The 24,072-nt window shown below is 31.4% G+C and overlaps 1 protein-coding gene across 6 annotated transcripts in view; it reads right to left on the bottom strand.

Moving 5' to 3' along the window:
- Positions 1-20,019, bottom strand: part of LOC134707002 (disabled homolog 2-interacting protein-like) — a 111,148-nt gene extending 91,129 nt beyond the window's left edge. For 2 of the 6 annotated variants that reach the window (XM_063566428.1, XM_063566429.1), the window contains exons 1-3: positions 19,912-20,017; positions 10,029-10,153; positions 9,173-9,323 (exon numbers count right to left, since the gene is read on the bottom strand). In XM_063566428.1, coding sequence (XP_063422498.1) covers positions 9,173-9,323; positions 10,029-10,153; positions 19,912-19,960 — 325 coding nt within the window. In that variant the 5' untranslated portion in view covers positions 19,961-20,017. Of the gene's footprint in view, positions 1-165; positions 297-2,750; positions 3,068-9,172; positions 9,324-10,028; positions 10,154-19,911 lie in introns of those variants that run through there. The other 4 variants (XM_063566430.1, XM_063566431.1, XM_063566434.1 and 1 more) reach the window with 4 other exon arrangements.
- Between the last annotated feature and the right edge of the window lie 4,053 nt (positions 20,020-24,072).

Raw genomic sequence — 24,072 nt, 5'->3', positions numbered from 1 at the left:
TGCCTGGCAATGCTTTGTCCTCTTTTTTTTTTTTTATCAAAGATTAAATGTAATGTATCTGACCACAAGAATGAATCAACTGTCAATCGTAACATAAACATCATGTGACCCCATTTAAATGTGACAACAAAAAATAGTATTCAAGAAAAAAGATAACAATCTCACCGATACTATCTAAATGGTCCATACTCCTACTTCTTCTATTGTTCTTCTTTACAGAACTTGTCTTGCTCCGAAAACAATGCATTGTAGATGGTCAATTTCCAACTTTAAATATCACATCTGATGACTTGTAACTTTAAAATACACCATTTAGTAAAAATTTTAAGCTGGATAACCTATTTTAAAAGTTATGTTCAGTAAGATATTTCTGATTTTGTCATGGTACACTGCTCAAGGAGAAAAATATATACATGTACCTGCTTATGAATATATACTACCAGCATGTAAACAATCCTACCATCATAAGTACCAATAAAAACTATTTGTGGAGGGCTATTTAGTATGTTTTTACATACATTTCAATATTTCAAGGACTATATCATTCACTAAACTTTGAGATGCTAACATTAAACACTATGAAATCAAACTAAGAATGGTATTAAATTGTTCATCTAGTACATTTTCATGAATTTATATTGAACTATCCTTTTGTACTGAAAATGGTACGGTTCAGAAAGGACAATCTACAATCCCACAGTCACAACAGCAATCAGTAGATTTTTAAAGAGTGAAAATTGTTTAAAAAAAAACCTACAATCCCAAATAAAGGTTTAACATATTAGTGTTTGCTAGCTTGTCTGGGGTAAGTCAAACACGTTTGAAACTTAACCACATGTAAGTAGAAGTTTGCTGTTATTTTACAGATAGCAGGACCAAGATCAGAGAGAAAAAAAAACAAATTGTTTCCTTTTAGATTATGAAAGCAAACCTTGTTGCCAGAACAAAGAAAAACACCAATTCCTCAGCTGACAAGTCTACAATGCTTTAGTTACAAGAGTTCAACAAAACAACAACCATAAGATGCAAATGCAGATGAAAATACTGAGACTGTAGCAAGATCTTTGATGATTGAAAAAAATAACTTAATCCTTTCTGTCTTAATGTTTGAACATTTAGGAAACATATTGTATCAACCCATCAAATAAGCAATTTATCAAGGATGGCATCCTCCATTAATGCCAATATTATCAGTGTCATCAACCTTTATACCACATCATGCATTTAGTAGGAGATTTGGTTTTAAAACAACAATATGATGACCTCAAGGATATGTTAAGTGTATTCTATACAAATCAATGATCAGCTGTACCAATGTTTTCACTCAAAGTATTTGTTGGATAGAAAGTGAATGTGGCACTGGTCAACAAATATTTGGATCAGCTTTTAAACTATTTCTTATACACACAATATCACCAAGAATCACTTCTCAAGATAAAGGTTCACTTGAGGTTTAATTTATTCTGAGATATATACTGTAATTTAAACATTTATGGCATTGTAATATTTCTTACCAAATTTCTGATGCAAATACAGGTATGCTGATAATATGTTTGCTTTGTTTTAAAAACAGTGCTTAGATATTTTAAGGGGAATTACTACCGGTATTCTAATAAACCATGCCTAATGCCATCATTTTCAACGTCATTTACTCATATATTTTTTCAACATTTTTTTTTGTAAATACCAATGACTGATATTTGGAAATGACATCTTAAATGGTCTAGATCATCACCATTTGAAAAATATAATAATGAATTGTGAACCTCCGTAATATCATTTAAAGTTTTATCTGTCAAGTGAATTTATTTTAAATTGCTTTTAAATGTCAAAGCTTGATATTCACCTTTTATAATTTACTACTAAATAAAAACGCCTTTACTTCCCTATTAAATATTGTATACATTTCTTACAAAAATATTGTATTATAAAGTATTGGCACAGAGAACACTGTAAACCTTGAATCTTTCTGTAGGAAATTACATCATTGCCATAACTGGGTGAAAATATATAAACCTCAAATTTCAAAGTCCAGTTTTATAGTTATAACAGAACTTTCATCTTGTATAAGCCAAATGCATGCTTGGAACATCAGAAATTAAATCTCAAATCTCTAGTATGAAGGTCTTGTTGCTCTTATTCAAATATCTTTCAATAAAAAATTGACACTAATCAGTATATTTTACTTATGATGATTTCTAGATTTTAAGATTTTTGGTTTTCCAAAACATGTAATCTCAAATTGTCCATAACCATAACAGCACCATACTCATAATGTACAATCAAATGACTTAGAACTCTTTTTAAACACATTTAAGCAAATTCAATCCACATCCCAATTTACATGTACTTTGAAAGTCCACAGCAGTGGTGGATCCAGCAATTTTTAAAATGGGGGTTCCAACCTAGAATAAAGGGGGGTTCCAACATATGTCCACATTCAAAAGCATTGAATGTACAAAAGAAAGGGGGTTCAAATCCCTGGTACCCACCTTGAATCTGCCATTGCACAGTAGCTTTTTTTAGATAAGTTGTTTGCTCTGTTGCTTTTTCCCAAGACTTCCTTAGTAAATTCAGAAACTTCATTACTGACAATACATCCTAATGTTAAAAATATCTTTAACTTCATCAATAAAAAATCTTTAAAAGTTTTAAAATACTAAAATGTACTTTAAAATACATTAACTTTGTGATACTTTAACATTAGTTTTGAACAGAATAAATACATCTTTATAAATCTTTGGTCTTACCTAAACTGTACTTCTTAGATTTATGGAAAAACATTTTCACTTTATATCCGAACCTTCCTAGTAGAAAATATCCATTTCTGTTACAAATCTAAATACAAAATTCCAATACAACCAATAATGGTGTAATCCGTCCACTTTATTTGCTCTCTTCAATTAACACTTTGTTCAAATACCCGCGGAAAAATTGTAAATCACACACGTTACATGCCTGAGTACCCTTAATACCCGGTTATTCTTTAACAATCCCAAGTGATAGTATTACATCTCAATATAAAGAAGTTACGCACAGTAAAGTCTGCTGTGTTTAATAGTCAATTTCCCCTCCTACCACTTGCACTGAGAATTGGCAAGATGCTTTGCAGTGGAGAACCATTACTTTCACTGTTATAACTAACAAAATTCAATTACTATAGTATAGAAACTTGAGTTTACAATGGAATCATTTGATGATAAAATCTGTAAACCATATCAGACTAGTTCTGTACTGTTTACTTCGAAATTAAGCTTTTTAGTTAAAATTTCCTTGTTATTCATAAAGAAAAAATATATTTCTTCCTTTTTTATTGTTTTATTTTAAACTTTAATGAATATGACGGATCTTAAAACCTTATTTGTATGTCAACCTAACACAAGGCGACACCAAACGCTTAACAAAAAAAAATGTTGTATGGTACATGTACATTAAAATCAATTTAAATTCATTTCTTCCTTAACAAGTTTAAAACCTAAAGTTTACTTTTCTTTATTCTTTTTTTAAAGCATATAAAATTTTAAACTATATTTATGCATGTAAACATTGTCAGATCTTAGAAGGGACCTTATAATTGTAAAAAAAAATCATAACAGAGCTTACTTAATAAAAAATCCATTAAAGTAAGCATGGTTTTAGAATATAATTTTTTGGAGATAAAAAAAGTCAAAAATTACAATCAATTCTCCATATTTTCCATTATATCCTGTCTGTGTAAAAAAAAAACATGGTCAGCAAAAAAAGTATTTATATTGTCAATCATTCCACCTGAGAGTTTTCTAGCTTCATGCTGAGATCATCAGTCTGCAAACCTATTTAATGGCTTCTCCTTACATCATCAAATTTTACCAATTCCTAGACAAATTACTCTAATGATTTTCTGTCAGTAGTATTTACATATAGACATACAGAGCCATTTTCAATAAATGTATTACCAAATAAAGAGTTACAAATTTCCCAAATTTGAAAAAATCAGCTTCCTTAATGATTTTATGTCACTTTCCCCAAATGCATTTGATGTTGAGCAGTAAATGTTTTCAGGTCTCATAACTCTGGAATATTGCCTATTCTTGTGATGTTACATCGTTTCTGCAAATGTATTTGCTGTTGCATAAACAATCCTTACTCTTTCAAATTTTGCAAGCTATCTTTTATTCAGATGTAATGATTTTTCTGTTATTATTTGATTTGAAGCATAGAAGAAAAGGTCAAAATATCATACTTTCACTGAAGTGCTTAATATCTCAGCTCATTTCATAATTTTAGATGTATGGAACTATAAAGGATTGATTTTGAAACTTCTAGTGGGAGTTGTTAACCATAAAATAGGGTTTTTTTCAAAGCTAAATGCAATTTTTTTAAGGATTATGTAAGGGAATACAAAGTGATGTGAACAGAAAGAAAAAGAGCATATAGAATTTCCAATCAGCAAGCCTTATAAAATAGTATCCCAGTCCTTGTCAAAATCAATCATTTGCTGAGGTAAACCTAATCAAAGTGCCTCTTGTCACTCACCTTGGTCTATGTGCATATTTAACAAAGGACACTCTCCAACATTTTAGATGAGAATAGAATTCATGACAAAATTCTTTATTCAATAAGATGTCGGAATTGCTCATCATTTTGCAATGGACAGTTTCTCTATGTCTAATAAAGTTTTCAAGATATTAAATCATTTAAGGGCTATTACTTCTATTTTTCCTATTTCTAGCTATGTCTGCCATCTTGATTGGCAAGCAATGTCGTCATTTTATAATCTCTATACCCAATGGTGATGGTGGCCAAGTTTGGTAAAATTTGGCCCAGTTGTTTCAGAGGAGAACATTTAAGTAAAATTAAAGACGACAGACTAGGCATGCCAATTAAAGAGAAAAGTGCACTAAGCCAGAAGAGCTAAAAAAAAAGCTCCATGGAAGGTGTACAACATCAATAGGAATAGAAAGTTTCTGTGAAGTTCCTTAGATCTGGCTGAATAATAACCAGAGGCTCTAAAGATCCTCAGTCAATTCCATTGATCTATAGAATTGTGAATGGAAATGGGGAACGTTTCAAAAAGACAGCAATCTGACTAAAAATAACAAGGCCACCAATGGTGTATGTTTGACCAAAAAGTAAATCTTGTTTAGATGATCATTTAGGCAACTTCAAGTTTCTTTCAAATCTATAAAAGTTTTCTAGATAAACGCCCCCCAAAAAAAGAAAAAAAGTATCATTTAAGAGCAGCAAGTTCTACAAGGAGTAATTTAAACCATGCTGACTTAATAGCAGATTTACACTTGCTGATCACTTTTGCTAATTAAGTTTCTTTCTATCTCACAGTTTTCAAAATAAAAGACAATAAACTGCTATGCTGAGCAAAAATAGATACAACAGCAGAGGTCATATCCTGAACAGTTTGAGGAAAAAATTTGTAAGGGTTCCGCGGAACCCAGTGTCTTGTCTACTTTTGCTGTAAATCGCAAGCTCAACAAAAATGAGGAAAAAAAATTATTATAATATTCCTCTTGATACTATCTTATGATTATAAGAAGCTTCTGTCCAAGTTTGGTAAAAACCTAGGAAAGTTAATGCATCTAATAAATGTTTTGAAATTTTAACTGCAGACTGTATGTAATGTTAATGTTAAGTCCATTTAAAAGTAAATACAGAAAAAATGGAGTTATCTTTTTACAAAATTTACTTCTGGATACTATCTTATGATTATAAATAAGCTTCTGTCCAAGTTAAGTACAAACCAAGGATAGTTTAAGAAAGTTATTCAAATTTTAAAAACTTTAACCACAGAGTGAATGTGATGTTTCCCCACAGAAAAACTAAGTCCATTTAAAAGTAAAATACGGAAAAAATAGATTTATTTTTTTACAAAATTTACTTCTGGATACTATCTTATGATCATAAACAAGCTTCTGTCCAAGTTTGGTACAAACCCAGGATAGTTTAAGAAAGTTATTAAAATTCTAAAAAATTTAACCACAGAGTGAATGTTATGTTTCCCCGCAGAAAATCTAATTCCATTTAAAAATAAAATACGGAAAAAATGGAATTTAATTTTTACAAAATTTACTTCTGAATACTATCTTATGATCGTAAACAAGCTTCTGTCCAAGTTTGGTAGAAATCCAGTATAGTTTAAGAAAGTTATTAAAATTTCAAAAACTTTAACCACAGAGTGAATATTAGTGGACGCCGCAGCCAACGACGACAACGGAATGTAGGATTGCTTAGTCTCGCTTTTTCGACTAAAGTCGAAGGCTCCACAAAAAGGACACAATATTTAAGCTTGAGGTAGGTCTGAATTTGAATTGTAATTAAATGATTGACACATTATAGGTTTCTAACACAGAATAAATGAAATCAAAGAACTTGAAATTGGTTATATGATTTGATTTTATTTTCAACTGAAGATTTCTTGCTGTTGTGCAAAACTATGGGCTGTTGCACAATACCTAGTAAAAAAAGAATTCAGACTTTAAACAAACAATTAGCAGAAAAATTGTGACCCCCAATTTTGCTTGGAAAAATTGAAAATTTCTTAAAACTGGGGGGAAAATTTAACCCCTCCGTTTTTTATATTAACTAAAGTTATTGTCCAGAAACCAAATGTTTTAGGACCAAAACTCAGATGATGCCATGGACTACATAGCATTATAGGAATGCAAATTTTAATCCGAAAATTATTCATTTTAGGGCAATTACATCTCTAAGGAAACATGTGATATTTGCCTTTTTTGTAGATTTTGCCTTGCTACACTACTTTTGCTATGAAAAGTTTCTCTCTTGCCATTACAGTTTTCAAGATAAAAGGCAGCAGGAATGTGTCCAAAGTACATGGATGCCCCACTCACACTATAATTTTCCATGTTCAGTGGACCCTATAAATGGGGTCAAAACTTTACTTGGAATTAAAATTAGAAAGATCATATCATAGGGAACATGTGTTTTGAGTTTCAAGTTGATGTGACTTCAAGTTCATCAAAAACTACCTTGACCAAAAACTTTAACCAAAACTTTAGCATGAACTTCGCACTATCATTTTCTATGATCAGTGGACTGTAAAATTGAAGTCAAAATTTTTAAATTGGCATTAAAATTAGAAGATCATATCATGGGGAACATGTGTACTAAGTTTCAAGTTGATTAGACTTCAACTTCATCAAAAACTACCTTGACCAAAAACTTTAACTTGAAGCGGGATGAACGGACGGACGAACAGACGGACGGACGAACAGACTGACAAACAGACAGATGAACAGAAGGACGGAGGCACAGAGCAGAAAATATAATGCCCCTCTACTATCATAGGTGGGGCATAATTTTATCGTAGGTTGGGCATAAGAAATTAATAAGGGTATTAATAATTTGAATGGTTCATATTAATTAACTATTTTCAAATTCATCAAGGATCATAACTCCTGAGAAACAATAGTGAAAACTTTACCTCCATTTTGTAATCAATAACAACATAATAAAATTTGAAAACCATTAGCTGAACAGATCGTAAGTTTTTGCACAGTAACAACATAAAGTTCCATTTTCAAATCTATCAAAGACAGCAGTAAAAGGAAAAATTGCTAAAATAAATCTTGTCATCGGTAAACTGTATCAACATATCTATATTTGAATTTTGTCACCAGAAAAAAAAACCATCAACATTTGAAAAGCATTGGTTAAAAGGTTCATAAACTATTGCAAAGAAACTGTTGGCAGCAGTCTGCCCTCCCACCCACTGACCTCTATGCTAGTTTACTACACCATTCCTTTAACGAAATTTTACACTCATGTACAGTGGCTGATTGTCTGAAGTATGGAAAAAATCTTATCCCTTTGCAGATAAATTTGGTCTTATTTAGAGATATCTAATGGGATATCTTGCATGAATTAAACAACTGCTTTACTTTGATATAACAGTTTGAACTGTTGTTGGATGCTTATTGTTACTTTAAAAGAAATAGTGTAGTTGGCAATTCAAACTAAGATGCAGTTTGAAGGCCAAAGGGAGCTAACTCAAACATTTTTTTCATTGTAGTTGAAGAATTTTCACAAAGGCCATCCTTTCATACTAAAATTTTTGAAATATCTGAAAACATTCTTCCTGGTCCAATTTTCAATCTTTAGGCATAAAAATAGAATATTTTAATAAAGTGGCTTTACATATATTTTTTCATGTGGTCTCAAGACCTCAAGATAAAACAAGAATTAGATCTTGTGCTGTTAAAAACATTGATGCCAGACAAAATTTGTAATTGCTTTTTCCAAATATCATCCATAAATTTTAAATCACTAAAGACACAAAAATAATGAACTAAAACTTGCTTCCCTTCACACCTTGTTTGTAAATTCTTCAAATAACATAGGACAAGTAGTTGCATGCAATGTCCTGAAAAGTATATCCACCCCCACTAAAATGCTTTTAAAGAGAGGGTAGCATGCTCTTTAGATCTAAAAAAAAGTGTATACCGATCAATTCAACATCATTGGTTTCAAACTAAATATCAAATCATTCCCTAATTGCTGTGCTTAGTCTATATACTAAACAGTCCCTTTATTGCCTAACAGCATCCAAAAATACATATGATGGAAAAAAATCTTGATTAAAATTCTGTTTCCAGTAGCTTGAATGACTTCTGTTGTCAGAGTAATAGGTTACAGCTAATGATAAGGGAAATAATAACTGCCCTTAATGAAGAAATTTGGATTAAATTTATTTTATATGAAATACATGACAACTTAAAAATGAATATAAGACTATAATTACAATTATTTCTGAATATATAGAATTGAACACAAAAAAATCCAGTCAACATGGATAGGTTGTATTTTTTTTTTCAGGTCTGCATATTATTTTTTAAAAAGTGGTTACTTATCAATGAAGATATCTTATATTCTCTTGTCCATGTAGGAGGCAATATATCATGAAATGCAGAAAGGAGAAAAATCTCATGATTTTGACTTTTAACATGGACATCTTTTTAAACTGTTTACATGTTTAGCAGAAGAGCAAAACCAATGAACAGTCTTGTTTATTATAGCAGATTTATAAGCTTCAGATGGAGTACCTTTTAACTACTTTATGATAGCATCAAACCCAAATTCTTTGGTTATTTAAGCAAGAATATTTATTTTCCCATCACCAAAAGATTTGAGAACTTAACAGATCAAACAGTTTACATACATGTAACTCTTGGGCGCTCATGATCACGATTCTCTGCATGTTCTTGTATACTGGATAGCATATCATATCCATATCTTCTATCAAATTCTGATTTCCCATTGTCCATTCTAACCACAATTAAATCTTGTAGTCCAGGCACATCAGAAGCATTCTGCAAACATACATATGTTAATAATTTGTGATTTAAAGTCGTAATTCAAATTTGATTTGAAAATTTAGGTACATGAATAACTAATAGCCTCTCTTTTTGAATATTTTAATTATTTTATTCATGGATTCAAACAAAACGCTACTAATGAATATTATCTTTTTTGTGTCTTCTTGTATTGGTGGTTACCAGTGGCGGATCTAGAAATTTTCATAAGTGGGGGCCCACTGACTGACCTAAGAGGGGGCCCGCTCCAGTCACGCTTCAGTGATTCCCTATATAAGCAACCAAATTTTTTCCCAAAAGGGGGGGCCCTGGCCCCCTGCCCCCCCTAAATCCGCCTCTGGTTACTGAAAAGCCTTCTCTTATTCAAAACAGGAACATGGAAGAGGCTTGAAACTTAGACATATATCAACAAGCTCTTTTTAAAGTTAAATTGCAAATTATATTTCAGTTATCCTTGGAATGTCACCTTCAAATAATGGGGTTTTCTCATTGTAGAAGGCTGTATGTTGCCCTATAAATGTTTTATCACATGCATGTCATTTGCAGTTTTCTCATTGGCAATAATACCACACACCTCCATATCTTCACAATGTGTTGCATTTTTTTTCAAAATTACACAAAAACTAGTGAACTACACCTCTATTGGATAGATTCGAGAGATTTTAGACAAATTATCTATTGAATACTACTAAAATATTACACCTTCTCTTCCTTATGACATGTCAAAGTTTTTAAATCCTGACGCAGAACAACAAAAAATGGTTGCCATGGTATCACTGGCTGATTCCCATCTTCTAGCACCTTGGAAAGAATTCCTGTCTCAGCATCTTAAATTAAAAGAAACATCAAAATATGAAAACTCAGAAATCAAAACATCAATTCAAAAGTTAAGACTTAGACTTGAGAAACCAACTCATGGTTAACATTGCACATGGTTAACATTGTAAAATGTACAAAGTAAAAAGGTGAAGTACAATTTTGTTCATAAAAGATGCAAACTGTTTGTTGTTGTTCTGCAGTTTGCATATTGTGTTGACTACTATATTATTTGTTTATGCTTTTCTCAGTGATAAAGGTTCTTGTATATATATATGTGTTTGTTTTGAATTTCTGTTGTAATTTTAAAGTGTTTTTTTTGACATTGTCATATAAGCGTGAGGTTTGGCTAGACATAAAACCAGGTTCTTAAATGTCCTGTACTAAGCAAGTCAGGAATATTGGTAGTTTTTATCAAATAGTTTGTTTCTATGTGTGTTGACATTAGTATTTGTTACAGAGTTCCTGATGTTCCTTCTTTTACTCTTATAATTGATGTGTTTTCCTCAGTTTTAGTTTGTAACCCAAATTTATTATCTCGATTGATTTATGAATTTTTAATACATGTAATGGCATATTACTGATGCCTTTCTTTATAAATAAATTACACAATTACAAAACTTGTCAAGATTGCTGTGGATTCATTTATTTCGTGGGGATCAATTTTCTGGGATTGTTGAAAACTTGCATATTTATGGATATTTGATTTCGGGTTTTTGCCTATCTCTGTATACAAAGCCTATCAAAAATATGTTATTTGTTGAACATTTGAATTCGTGGTTTACCTGTTCCCACGAAACCCATGAAAATTTGTACCCAACGAATAATACTGAATCCACAGTAAATTGAAACGGGGAATCTGAAAACTATTGCATGCTTGTACAAACTGTTTGTATTATGCACCAACCATTTATCTGATTTGTGTCTATGTTACTGTAAAAGAAAGGGTACTGTTCATAGCAAAGGCTGCTGACTCAACATTTAACATTTATCAATCATTAATAAAATAGAATGATGTTGATATAGAATGTATATGCAGTGTTGATACAGTTAGAATTCTAAACAACCAGATAATTTTATAAACACATGAAAACATCACACTTGCATCATATATTATTGTTAACTGTTATAAAACAGACATGTCTGCGATAAAAGTATTTTGATGAAGGTACTGCAAAAAATAAATTTCTCTTAGATAACAGAGAAATAGAACTAAATGAACATGAGTTTTCCTAAATTCGTTTGTAATATGTTATGTATTCAATAGAAAAGACAGCTAGGAGTATAGTATATGGAGTAGAAAGTTCCTCTGATAATCTGTAAATAAGCAAAGATGATAAGAGCTTTTATTGCTGTCCTTCAATTTGATGTAAATTGGAGGTCCTCTATGATGAGCTGTAGAACTCATATTACTGTAGTAGTAATGTCAAGGAAAACAAAGTAAAATGTATTTATTAAAACTAAATAATTTGGAAATATATTATTGGCAAAACAAAGACTGTTCTGTGAATTTCTTTTTTAAATCAAATAATTTCTATTTTTCATTATAATCTTCTTAATTTCCTGAATATAAAGCAACGACAATGATTTTAAATTATAACTTTTTCACTTGAGAAAAGAGTTTATTGAACATTTATAAACACAATACCATATCTCCTTTGAATTAAACAGTAAACAAATCTATTTAAACTTGGAAATATTATATTGTCACAATTATTTTAACAAATATTTACCAAGATTCATTACATATCATGCCCACTGAAGAGAAAAAAGTAGTTCTATTGTACTTGGCATTGTTTGTCATACTTAAACAGATAAGTAATGTCAACTACACCTGTGACAACACATGAAACAATAATCAAAAGGATCTAACACATATATCTTCACTTTTACTATCTACATAATGCTTCCTCAGAAAATGGAAATGCTGGTATAGCCTTCAGATTTTATATCAAAGTGTAGGAACATAAACAAAATTATATAAGATAAATTTTTTAGAGAATAGGTAGCTTTTCTTCACATTCTGTGTGTAATGTGCCTGTTCCAAGTCAGGAGCCTGTAATTTAGTAGTTGTTGTTTGTTTATAGGTTACATATTTGGTTTTTTTTTGTTCATTTTTTGTATATAAATTAGGCAGTTAGTTTTCTTCTTTGCATTGATTTACATTGTCATTTCGGGGCCTTTTATAGCTGACTATGCAGTGTGGGCTGTGCTCATTGTTGGCGGCCATATGGTGACCTATAGTTGATAATTTCTGTGACATTTGGTCTCTTGTGGAGAGTTGTTTCATTGGCAATCATACCACATCTTCTTTTTTATAATTAGTATGCAACACAATCTATAAGATACATTTGAAAATAAAATCCAGCAATATGCGTGCTGAAGCCCTTTCCAAAGACTAATTTCCAAAATCCCTCATTTTACAATACTAATGATAATTTGAAGCAGGTGATCTCCCTTATCAGGAAGTAAAATGGCTTTGCAGCAGTGAAGCTCAATGAAGAGTTAAAGATTAGCGGTTTTAATCCCTGTTGATTTAAGGATCATATTTGCTTTAAAAGAAGAACATTTTATTCCAAGAAAGGACCAAGAAAGACATAAACATTTGACAAGGCAATAACATCTATAATTCGATGATAAAAACATCAAATAACATTTAATAAAATAAACTGATATATCTGTCACCAAGGTTCCTCCAGAGCACTGTTAGATAAGGGGGAGCTAACTCGTATGTGCTGGAACCAAGGGACAGGGGGTCAGTCTATCGCTAGACTTAATGTTCTGATAGGCATAGCTAAAACGCAAGGAAGGTTTTCATAATTTAATTACTGTAACAATTTAAACGAATGATGATAACAAATCAATTAGCAAACAATTCCAAATAATAATAATAATAATCTAATTAAAGTACAAAGTATCAAATCTAAATATCAAATCCAAAGTAAAACTATTTCTCTTTAAAATGTAAAATATAAAATAAATGCCAAAACTACTAAAACATAAAATGTAATTAATCTCAATTTCAAAATATAAAAGTCTCAAAATAAAAGTTTCTCAAAAGTATTTTCTAAAGTTAAATTTATGAGTCAGAGATAAATTTAGTCTCACACTACACAGTCAACTGGTAGACTGGTAGACAGTCTTATAGGGCCAGTATAATGACATGAGTAGTGTGAGGTTACGCTTCCGAAACACTGACTAAGATCTTAAAAATTCTCAAAAATAAAATGTGAGTCAAAAAATACATTTTTGTCTAAACACTACAAAGTCAACTGGTAGACTGATCGACAGTCCTACAGTACCAGTATAATAGACTTAAGAAGTGAAAGGTTTGGTTTCCGAAAGGTGACTGCTTTTCCAAAATTTCACAATGATATTTATACTAAAACACAAAATAACTCAACATGACACGAGATGTTAATATTACTCTCATTATTAAAAGAGACTTTAATTAACAAAGCCTAATCCTAGTGACATATGCTAATTAAAATTAAAATAAAGTGCTTTGAGCAAACTGTGTCATTTTGAGTACTAATGCCACAGCATAGGTAAAATTAATTAAACAGATTAATTAAAACTTTTACAAAATACAAACATTAAATTTTCTTTCATAAAATAAAACATATTTTTATCCAAAATAACACTAACACAAATTTAAGCCAAATAACACACCATGACATATTCCCCCCTACTCCAATATGTTTGTCCCCAAACATGATATATACATTCACATATTAACATCTTAAAAATATATTAATACACTCTATACAAATTATATTTAACCTGGCGCCAAAATTATATACATATATCAACAACAATTTATTTCAACTTGCTAGCTTCCAGCAACCTTTATTCCTTGTACAAATGTATAAGGAAATTTTAACAGATGAATAATAAAACAACATTCCAGTAATCCAAAATTCAAATTCATTATAGTGAAAAGAACCAACAGGCGTGCACTCCTACTAATACCTAGCACTACAAAAAAAGAAGATTAACACTGAATGTTTTCTATATCCTACTGTCTTGGAAGGTTGCTAGGGTTGCATTAGAAGCACATTGAGTCTCATGATAATCACTAATGTCTAAATGATCTCAGTTGGTAATGTCAAAGTTCTGTTCTTGTAGTCTGTTTTTGCTTTGTTGTTTCACAAAAAGTTTTATCCTATAAATAAGCTCTAGCAAGACGGTAATGTTTAATATTTATGAATTTCTGGTAAGATGTCCAAAAGTTGAAGCACTATTTCTCCGTTTATTGCAAACACCTGTCAACAGACACCTATTGCATCCTTGATCGTTGATCTCTGTATTGCTGTAGTGGTGTTAAGACGGTACACCTGATGTTGACTGATACAGCTAAAAGATGCTCCACTGTCAACTAAACATCTCACTTGGTGGTCCTCTAGTCCAATTTCGACAAAGTTCCTCTCCATGGTTGTAGTAAACTGGAAACTTGCTGTTCCTGGTATTACACTGGATAGCCTGGCACATCTGTCTTTTTGGCAGCACCATCCTTTTGAAATCCTTTTTCTACCCATGATGATATTTCTATTCCAATTACCAAACTGAAACTTAAAGTATTTTTGTCAGTATATTGTTTATGTTCGATTCTCTCTACCTTAAGTTATAACTTTATTAATTATGCAAATAAAATCTCTCCTGAACTAAATGTTAAATTCTCTCTACTATGAGTCAAATTTCCAGATCGTATAAAATTATTTGCACAAGTACAGTTTCTCCTGAACTGAATTTTTATCTCCTGTAAAGTTTTTGCACAAACAAATATTTATTTAAAGTTAACAGATTCACACCAAGAATCAACATACATCTATACTTTTCACTTAAAAGTTATTAAAGTGTATTATAATAGGCAAGATGTACTTATCTTTTAGTTATGTGTTGTTTTATCTGCAACTTGTCTCTCCTGCTACTGGTTCTCTCTTCTTCTCATTGTCTCTCCTACTGTTGTCTCAATTTTTGAAATTTTAAGTTTTAAATAATTTTGAATGAATTTTGCCAACCTACTTTCTAGCTATGGAGTTTCAGAATCTAATTTGAATCATGCCCGGGTCAACTCCGCCATATCTGTCACCAAGGTTCCTCCAGAGCACTGTTAGATAAGGGGGAGCTAACTCGTATGTGCTGGAACCAAGGGACAGGGGGTCAGTCTATCGCTAGACTTAATGTTCTGATAGGCATAGCTAAAACGCAAGGAAGGTTTTCATAATTTAATTACTGTAACAATTTAAACGAATGATGATAACAAATCAATTAGCAAACAATTCCAAATAATAATAATAATAATCTAATTAAAGTACAAAGTATCAAATCTAAATATCAAATCCAAAGTAAAACTATTTCTCTTTAAAATGTAAAATATAAAATAAATGCCAAAACTACTAAAACATAAAATGTAATTAATCTCAATTTCAAAATATAAAAGTCTCAAAATAAAAGTTTCTCAAAAGTATTTTCTAAAGTTAAATATATGAGTCAGAGATAAATTTAGTCTCACACTACACAGTCAACTGGTAGACTGGTAGACAGTCTTATAGGGCCAGTATAATGACATGAGTAGTGTGAGGTTACGCTTCCGAAACACTGACTAAGATCTTAAAAATTCTCAAAAACAAAATGTGAGTCAAAAAATACATTTTTGTCTAAACACTACAAAGTCAACTGGTAGACTGATCGACAGTCCTACAGTACCAGTATAATAGACTTAAGAAGTGAAAGGTTTGGTTTCCGAAAGGTGACTGCTTTTCCAAAATTTCACAATGATATTTATACTAAAACACAAAATAACTCAACATGACACGAGATGTTAATATTACTCTCATTATTAAAAGAGACTTTAATTAACAAAGCCTAATCCTAGTGACATATGCTAATTAAAATTAAAATAAAGTGCTTTGAGCAAACTGTGTCATTTTGAGTACTAATGCCACAGCATAGGTAAAATTAATTAAACAGATTAATTAAAACTTTTACAAAATACAAACATTAAATTTTCTTTCATAAAATAAAACATATTTTTATCCAAAATAACACTAACACAAATTTAAGCCAAATAACACACCATGACATATAGCTTTCTTAGTAAATATTTAAGCAGCTCACACTTTTATATTACACACACATATATTCAACATAGTTAACACCTACACATAGTTTCTCAGTTTTCGATCAGTTTTAAGTCATCAAGTAAAAACCCATGAGATGATCCGCCAAACATTAACTAATAGGGACTGACTGGGATGAAAGGTGGAAAATTTTAACGCCACTTGAAAATAGGGCAATTGGATTGGGACAGAAAATTTGAATAGAAACATGCTACCTACAGAAACCTCTAAGTTATTGTAAGATGTCTTAAACTGCTGAGAGTGGGGCATTATCTATAAAAGAGGCATCTCAATTCTGACCTGATGAGGCTGTGAATGTATACATCCTGCACCCGATAGACACCAAACTTTGTCAAGGATTTAACTGCCAGTTGGAAGATGACCAAAGTGACCATATATAGATATAGGAAGATGTGGTGTGAGTGCCAAAGAGACAACTCTCATTCCAAATATCAATTTAAAAAAAAGTAAACCATTATAGGTCTATGTACGGCCTTCAACACGGAGCCTTGGCTAAAACCAAACAACAAGCTATAAAGGGCCCCCAAATTACTAGTGTAAAACCATTCAAACGGGAAAACCAACAGTCTAATCTATATAAAAAAACAACGAGAAACGAGAAACACCTTAAATTACATAAACAAACGACAACTACTGTACATCAAATTCCTATATATGTCTGTTTACCAGTCGCCCTTTTGGTGCTTCAATTATAGAACTAGGAAGGAACTATCTAATACTTATACTTTTCCCTCTTTTAATATTAGGCGAAATGGATCAATTTGATATTACCCATGTACATGCAACTCTGTATAAGTCCCATCTATCAGTATTCATAACACTCAAACTCCCATTCAAAAAATGTTTATTGAAAACACTGCACACCATATGTCTAAGTGTCAGAGTTCAAACTGAATTATGTAATGCATTATATTTGTCATGAAATTGATGAAATAATTACTGAACTTGTGAACCATTATTATTATTTGAGTTTATAATTCATATTCCTATCATTTTAGGAATAGGTGCATTAAATTTCATTTATTTTCATACATCATTGAAGTAGAAGAAATAAGGAATTGCCCAATTAAATTGTTAAAATCCTCTGGTTACCAGTGCCATATTTAGGTGGGGGCAAAAGTCATAAAAAATAACATTTGCATTGATGCAATTGAAGCTTTTTTTACTGTTAGGGACAATTAGATCTTTCCCCAGACACTGAATCAAGCTCCAGCCTACAGAAATATTATAATGCTTTAATATTTAATTTGAAAATTTATTGTTCATTTTTTTATTTTGATCTATATATATTTTACTTTTTTCTTACAATTCAAAATTAGAATGATTTTTACATGTATTAATGTAACAATCAATTGTTGCTCCAATTCATTAGAAGATCAAATCTATTGCCTAATCAGATGAAATATTGATCATTCACACAATTCTATCATTTTTCGTTGATTTTAAAGCATATATCATATGACTTAGTAATAATAAAACTATAGCAACCATCTGCAACTGTGCATTTTGATAAATTCTATCCAATTAAAGGGATTCATTTTCCTTTTATTAAGAAAAAATTCTCTATTATTGGTAAAAAGACTGAATTTGACATTTTGCAATCTTAAATTAATTGCCTTAAGAATTACATCATCACTAACATGCATGCATGTGCATGAGTCAGAAATTGATCTCTCTATCCATTAGGGATAATTATTTACCAGGACTAACGCTTGTTAAGGAATTTTAGCAAGTTATAAATATAGCCTGGATGGTAAAGAATAAATAAGGTTAATGTTTATAACATGGTGAGTTATAAAACCTTCTCTTATCATCATTTTATTGCAGATGGAGAAAGACTTATGATTGAAAATATATACTTACAGTGTTTTATGAGCAACAGCCAGAACAATCATTTTTACATGTACAAGACATTTATTACACATCTTATAACACTTCTCAGGTGTTACAGAAAAAAAAACATTTGTACAATGTCACCAAATAAGTGGTAGAAAACTCCACAACTCAATTACATATCTAAATAGATCAGTAAACTTTTGGCTATATTGAAGTCATTTGACATTATTTGATCCCCTTAAATTTTAAGTGAATAAAACAATCAAGACTTGAATTGTTCATTGTAAAGTTCATTGTAGTCATAAAAAAGTCTCCACTTTCCCTCCTACACAGTCTGTTAAATTTTGTCTAAACCTTGACACTTTATCATATGGGCCTGTAGCAGGGGGTCCCTTTTGTATGAATATCTGAAACTTTAAGACCACTAAAAATATATAATCTACCTTTCTGTATTGGACAGTCTACATATATAAGGAACAATGCAGTAATATCCTAATTTATCTCTGTCTGAGCCAAAAACTATTCCAACTACTAGTTCTATGATCAATATTTTTATATTTTATTTTATATGTATCTTATTTTATGAGTTTAGACAGTTTTTTAAAACGTATTTTAAGCATGCATGGCACTTTTTTTTCTGTGTTCAAGTCCAATTTTTTACTTTTAAAGACTTCTCTAAATTAATCATTTTCCCTGATATTCCATATCTCTACATGGACAATTACTTTGGGTGTTCACAAACAAGGGTACAAGTAAACAAGTATAAATTGTTAATGTTAAATAAACTATAGACCAAGATAAAAGACAATTAAAATGCCATTTACCTTATCCCATCACTTTTACAAAACTTTCTTCGATTGATTTAAAATGTCTTAGCTATCTTCTAATTGAGATTTAATAGTCCATGTGATTATGATCAATGGTGGATTATAATTTAAGGTTACAAATGACATGGACAATAACACAGCCTACTACATACACAAATATTTTCCCACAACTTGTGACAAGGCTAAACAGATACATATATTTTCTTTATCTGTAAAACAAAATATATATAAAAGGGAGGATACATTATTAAATTAAAAAGGGGGAGTAATAGTTGAAAATGATGAAAAAAAATCACATTACATACCAAGTCAAACTTTTTGATTTTTTTTTTTTACACAAGGTATTTTCCAGATGGAAGGAAGGGCCTGGGCCATATTCACTCTACCCCATACCCTTTTCCCCCTTTTTTACAGCAAAAATTAATCAAGTTAAATCAAGTTAATGTATGTAAATTGAGAGCGACTTAATTTTTTGTTATAATGTTATATGTACTAATCAAAATAAAAATAATTGCAGAAAGGCCTCATTAGTATACATCAAAGAGAACTGTTGCCAAACATGAAATTATCCTTAGTTCATATCACCATGTGAATACATTCTACCTACATTTTAATAAGATCTAAATAGTGATGACCTACCAGAGACAGGAAGAACAGCAATAAGACTTTTTTCTTATAGACAATGTAATTGGAACTTGTCAAGAATATCTTAGCAATAGAGTTGACCATAGCTGCTACAGTTGGTCCAAAACTCTAGTACAATTAATAGTATGAAAACTTTAAATATGTTATGATAACGTATTCTCCACAATAAAAAAAACCTTGTATAGACTGAACAACTCTGCACTATTATAGTGCAGAGTTGTTCAAATTGAACTGACCCTTCAAGTTAGATCAAAATATAATTTATCGTGTGTGCGTGGTTATTAAAACTAAAATATTGAATGTGCAGACGAAACTCACCCCAAACTTGAAGCCAGCCTTCATATCGACAAAACACTTTATCATTCATATCTCTCTGTGCATTTGTAAAAAGTCAAACTCTATGTGAACTTTGTATACTACACTTTTTTAAAAACTACGCGAGATCATACTGAATCAATAAATCATGACTCTCTCCCTGTACGTAGATGGTGCAGAATTCCGTCAGTCATGCGTAGGAATACATGATGATAACAGTTTTAAATGCATTTTGAAAAGGTTATAATGTTATTGTCTTATTCTATGGACAATTATGTTTTTTCACATTTTCTTTTCCAATCATTTCAGTCGATTGGAGCGCATGGGAAATGGTGTAATATCAATGTGAGGGATCTATTTTGAATGTTGTAAACAGGAACCACGTGGAAATCGGTAATGTAAACACATAGGATCTCAAAAGAAATGACATTTGTCTTTCTAAAAGGGAAAGTTTTATTAACAATAAAGAAAAAAAAACTTGTAAAGAGTTAGGGGTTTATATAACACTTAAGCATTTGACTGTACTTTTAAATAGCAGTCTACCAGTCATTATAAAAATCACCATAAAGTATATTAATGATTGTCTTTTATTAAGAACATCTGTATAACTTGTATTTCTTTTAATATGCAATGCCAACCTAATTTTTGTTTGTGTTCTTTTTTCAATTGTTCATGAACATTAATAATGTGTTAACTGTTGATATTTATAGCCTTTTTTCTTCTTTGTTGTGAATACCACTGTCACTCTAATATAATTGTAATCAATTTAACTATTGTACGTTTATTGTCTTAATTTTGTATGCCATAACCATTTAATGTAAATGTGTTTGTGCGAATAAAATATTGTCTATATTGTCTATTTTATATGTGACATGAGACATATGAGGTAAAAATCGACTATATTAAAATTATATGTGACATGAGACATACGAGGTAAAAATCGAAATATTAAAATTATATGTGACATGAGACATATGAGGTAAAAATCGACTATATTAAAATTATATGTGACATGAGACATATGAGGTAAAAATCGACTATATTAAAATTATATGTGACATATGACATATGAGGTAAAAATCGACTATATTAAAATTATATGGGACATGAGACATATGAGGTAAAAAGCGACTATATTAAAATTATATATGTGACATGAGACATATGAGGTAAAAATCGACTATATTAAAATTATATGTGACATGAGACATATGAGGTAAAAATCGACTATATTAAAATTATATGTGACATGAGACATATGAGGTAAAAATCGACTATATTAAAATTATATGTCAGTGACATGAGACATATGATTAAATATTATATATACTTGTAATAAAATTATAAATGTCTATAGCCTATTGTGATGACATATATGAGGGTCTAGATGTGTGTGTGGGGGGGGGGGGGTGTCTGTTTTTCTGTAAACATTTAATTTTCACTCCTTTTTTCTCTAATTTTTAAAAAATTAACCCCTTTTTTCTTTAAGGGCATTATTCTTAAAAATCATTTAACCCCATCCAAACCCTCGTATATCAGAGATATATTTATCTATATTTATAAACCACTTGGCGACCTCAAAACCAAGAAGTATGATCCAGAATATGTTATATTTAGAATATTTGTCATAACTAAACCGAAGTATGGCATAAGTCAGTATTGATGATTGCTACGTGTAGAATCATTCCTATTTAGAATTTCCATGCACTGTTGAGAAGAACGTCGTTATTATTACATTATGGCCTGGCAGTATGGGCGGTGTTCGTGTTGAGCGTGCACAATTTTATCTGCGGATGATGGCAGTTGATTCCAGTATATGATACTTTTCAATATTTGTCGAGTACTTTATTAAATTGATTTTAAAACTGAAAACTGCCATTCGATGCAACTTAGCTTTTCATCATGGCATCAAATTTCTGTCCTTTCCTTCCAACAATTGTTATTTATAACCCTTACGAGAAAAACATTGTATTGACAGTCGTTTGTGGAGTGGACCCCCCTTTTTATGTTTATATTTTATTTAAGAATATTATTTCCCATTTCAACTTATATTAACTTTGACAGAAGCATACAATTCCATTATATTGACCAATATTTGTGAACAAAACAAACAGATATAATAGGTTAAGATGTCAAAAATGGAGATAAAGCAGTCGAGTAAAACTTGGATAGATTTGGCTATTATTTTTTTTGAGTTTTATTTGGTTATATAGCTCTTCATTTAGATCTGTCTTGGATTTTATACATCCTTTGGCTTTCATATATTTCGACTTTTACCCGTTATTGATGCTTGTAAATTTGACATTTATATTAAGTATTGTTTTATTTTTTTCAGCACTGAGCCAATAACACTGCATGTTGGTGGGCTGTTAATACTCGAGGGTATTACCAGCTCAATAGTCAGTACCTGCATGGGTACCAACACCACTTATAACGAACCTTTCATAAATCGGCCGTTTATAAATATAATAATTGTTAAGAAACCAATGCTTCAATTTCCTCAGACAACGTCTCTTGTGGAGAGTTGTCTCGTTGGCAGTCATATCACATCTTATTTTTTTTAATACTCAAGCCAATACGTTTAGGACCTAAATCACATATTTACAAAATCGACAGCATGGTAATAGTTATCAAAGGTACCTGATTTATAATTTAATACGCCTGACGCACGTTGCGTCTATACCTAAGACTCATCAGTGACGCTCAGATAAAAAAAGTTTTAAAGCCAAAGAAGTACAAAGTTGAAGAGCATTGAGGACCCAAAATAGAAAAAAGTTATGCCAAATACGGTTTTAAAAGGTAATCGATGCCTGGGATTGACACGGAAAAGCATCAAAATATGATAAAACTTTCTTAAATCAACACCTACCTTTATTTATTTTTTTTAAGTCAAATTTATTCAGATTGGTCCACTTCACATTTATTTAATACTGAAACTATGACTTTTTTTTACGATATTACCCCAAAAATTGGTAAAAAATGATGAAAAATGGAAAAATCATCAAAATTTGATACTTCCAAAGAGCCGTAGCAAAAAAAAGTGCACCACCATATTATTGTTTCTTCGCCAATTTTTTTTAACAGTCATATAAACCCAAAAATTAGGTTAGGGAAAAAAGTTAAATTCTAGGAATTTTTGGCTCCTCAGAGGTGTACAATTACCTTGTAAAAATCAAAGGAATGCTGATCCAATTCGATCATCAGGTGGAGTCTTCCTTCCTTGGCTGTTTCGGCGCTATTTCACAACAACTTCCAGAGGTGCGCCGGCTCAGGTGATCAATCTGAACCTGGAACTGGATGGCCTACACGGCTCCGATGTCTCAGCTGATGTTAATGCTGTTCGTCTGTAACTCAGTGAATGCTGTTCTGTATATCATAATCTATATCTGTCCATTATCTACACAATAACTGTTCATTGTTCTATCACTTTGCACTTTTCCACACTTCGTCTCTTTTCCTCCAAATCTACTGTGATGCCACTTCTGCTTCTCTACACACTTCTGTAAACAGTTTCTTCCTCTCTGCTCCTACCACTCCCAAGGTCCTCAGTGCCCGCCACATTGACTGTCCTGCAAAGCCCCTGCATCCGACTTCTATTGCCAAATACCACGTCCTCCATCCCCGTTGTTTGCAATCATCTACTAGCTGCTGGTATTTTGCCATCTTTCTTTCATAAGCTTCCTCTATTCTGTCTTCCCATGGGACTGTCAGTTCCAACAAGACCGCCTGCCTAGTTCCCTGTGACCAAATGACGATGTCTTAGCGATGTTGCTGCTATTTCTGCTGGGAAACTCATGCGTTGATGTATGTCTGCTGTCATCTGCTAGTCTGATGCTGTTCCAAGTATTCATAAACCTTCTGCCTGGTTGTCTTTCTTTTCTCCAGCCCTCACAAAATTTACAAATGTGATGTTCTTCTGCATCTTTCTCTTCCTTCTCCTGGTGGTATCCAACTTTGCTGCTATTGTTTTCAATACACTGTCATGCCTCCATGTATATCTTCCATCTTTCAATGCGACTGGACACGCTGACAACACATGCTGTAGAGATGCTGGTCTGTACATCCTTCAGTTAAACTTTGACTAAGGTAGTTGAAACGTAAGTTTCAGAATTATTAATAGATTTATAAACGGTCAATCTAAGAAAGGTTTGTCACAAATGGTAT

This window comes from Mytilus trossulus, chromosome 2, assembly GCF_036588685.1.
Source record: "Mytilus trossulus isolate FHL-02 chromosome 2, PNRI_Mtr1.1.1.hap1, whole genome shotgun sequence".
NCBI lineage: Eukaryota > Metazoa > Mollusca > Bivalvia > Mytilida > Mytilidae > Mytilus > Mytilus trossulus.
The sequence above is the reverse complement of the archived record's forward strand: the minus strand, read 5'-3'. Positions and strand labels throughout refer to the sequence as shown.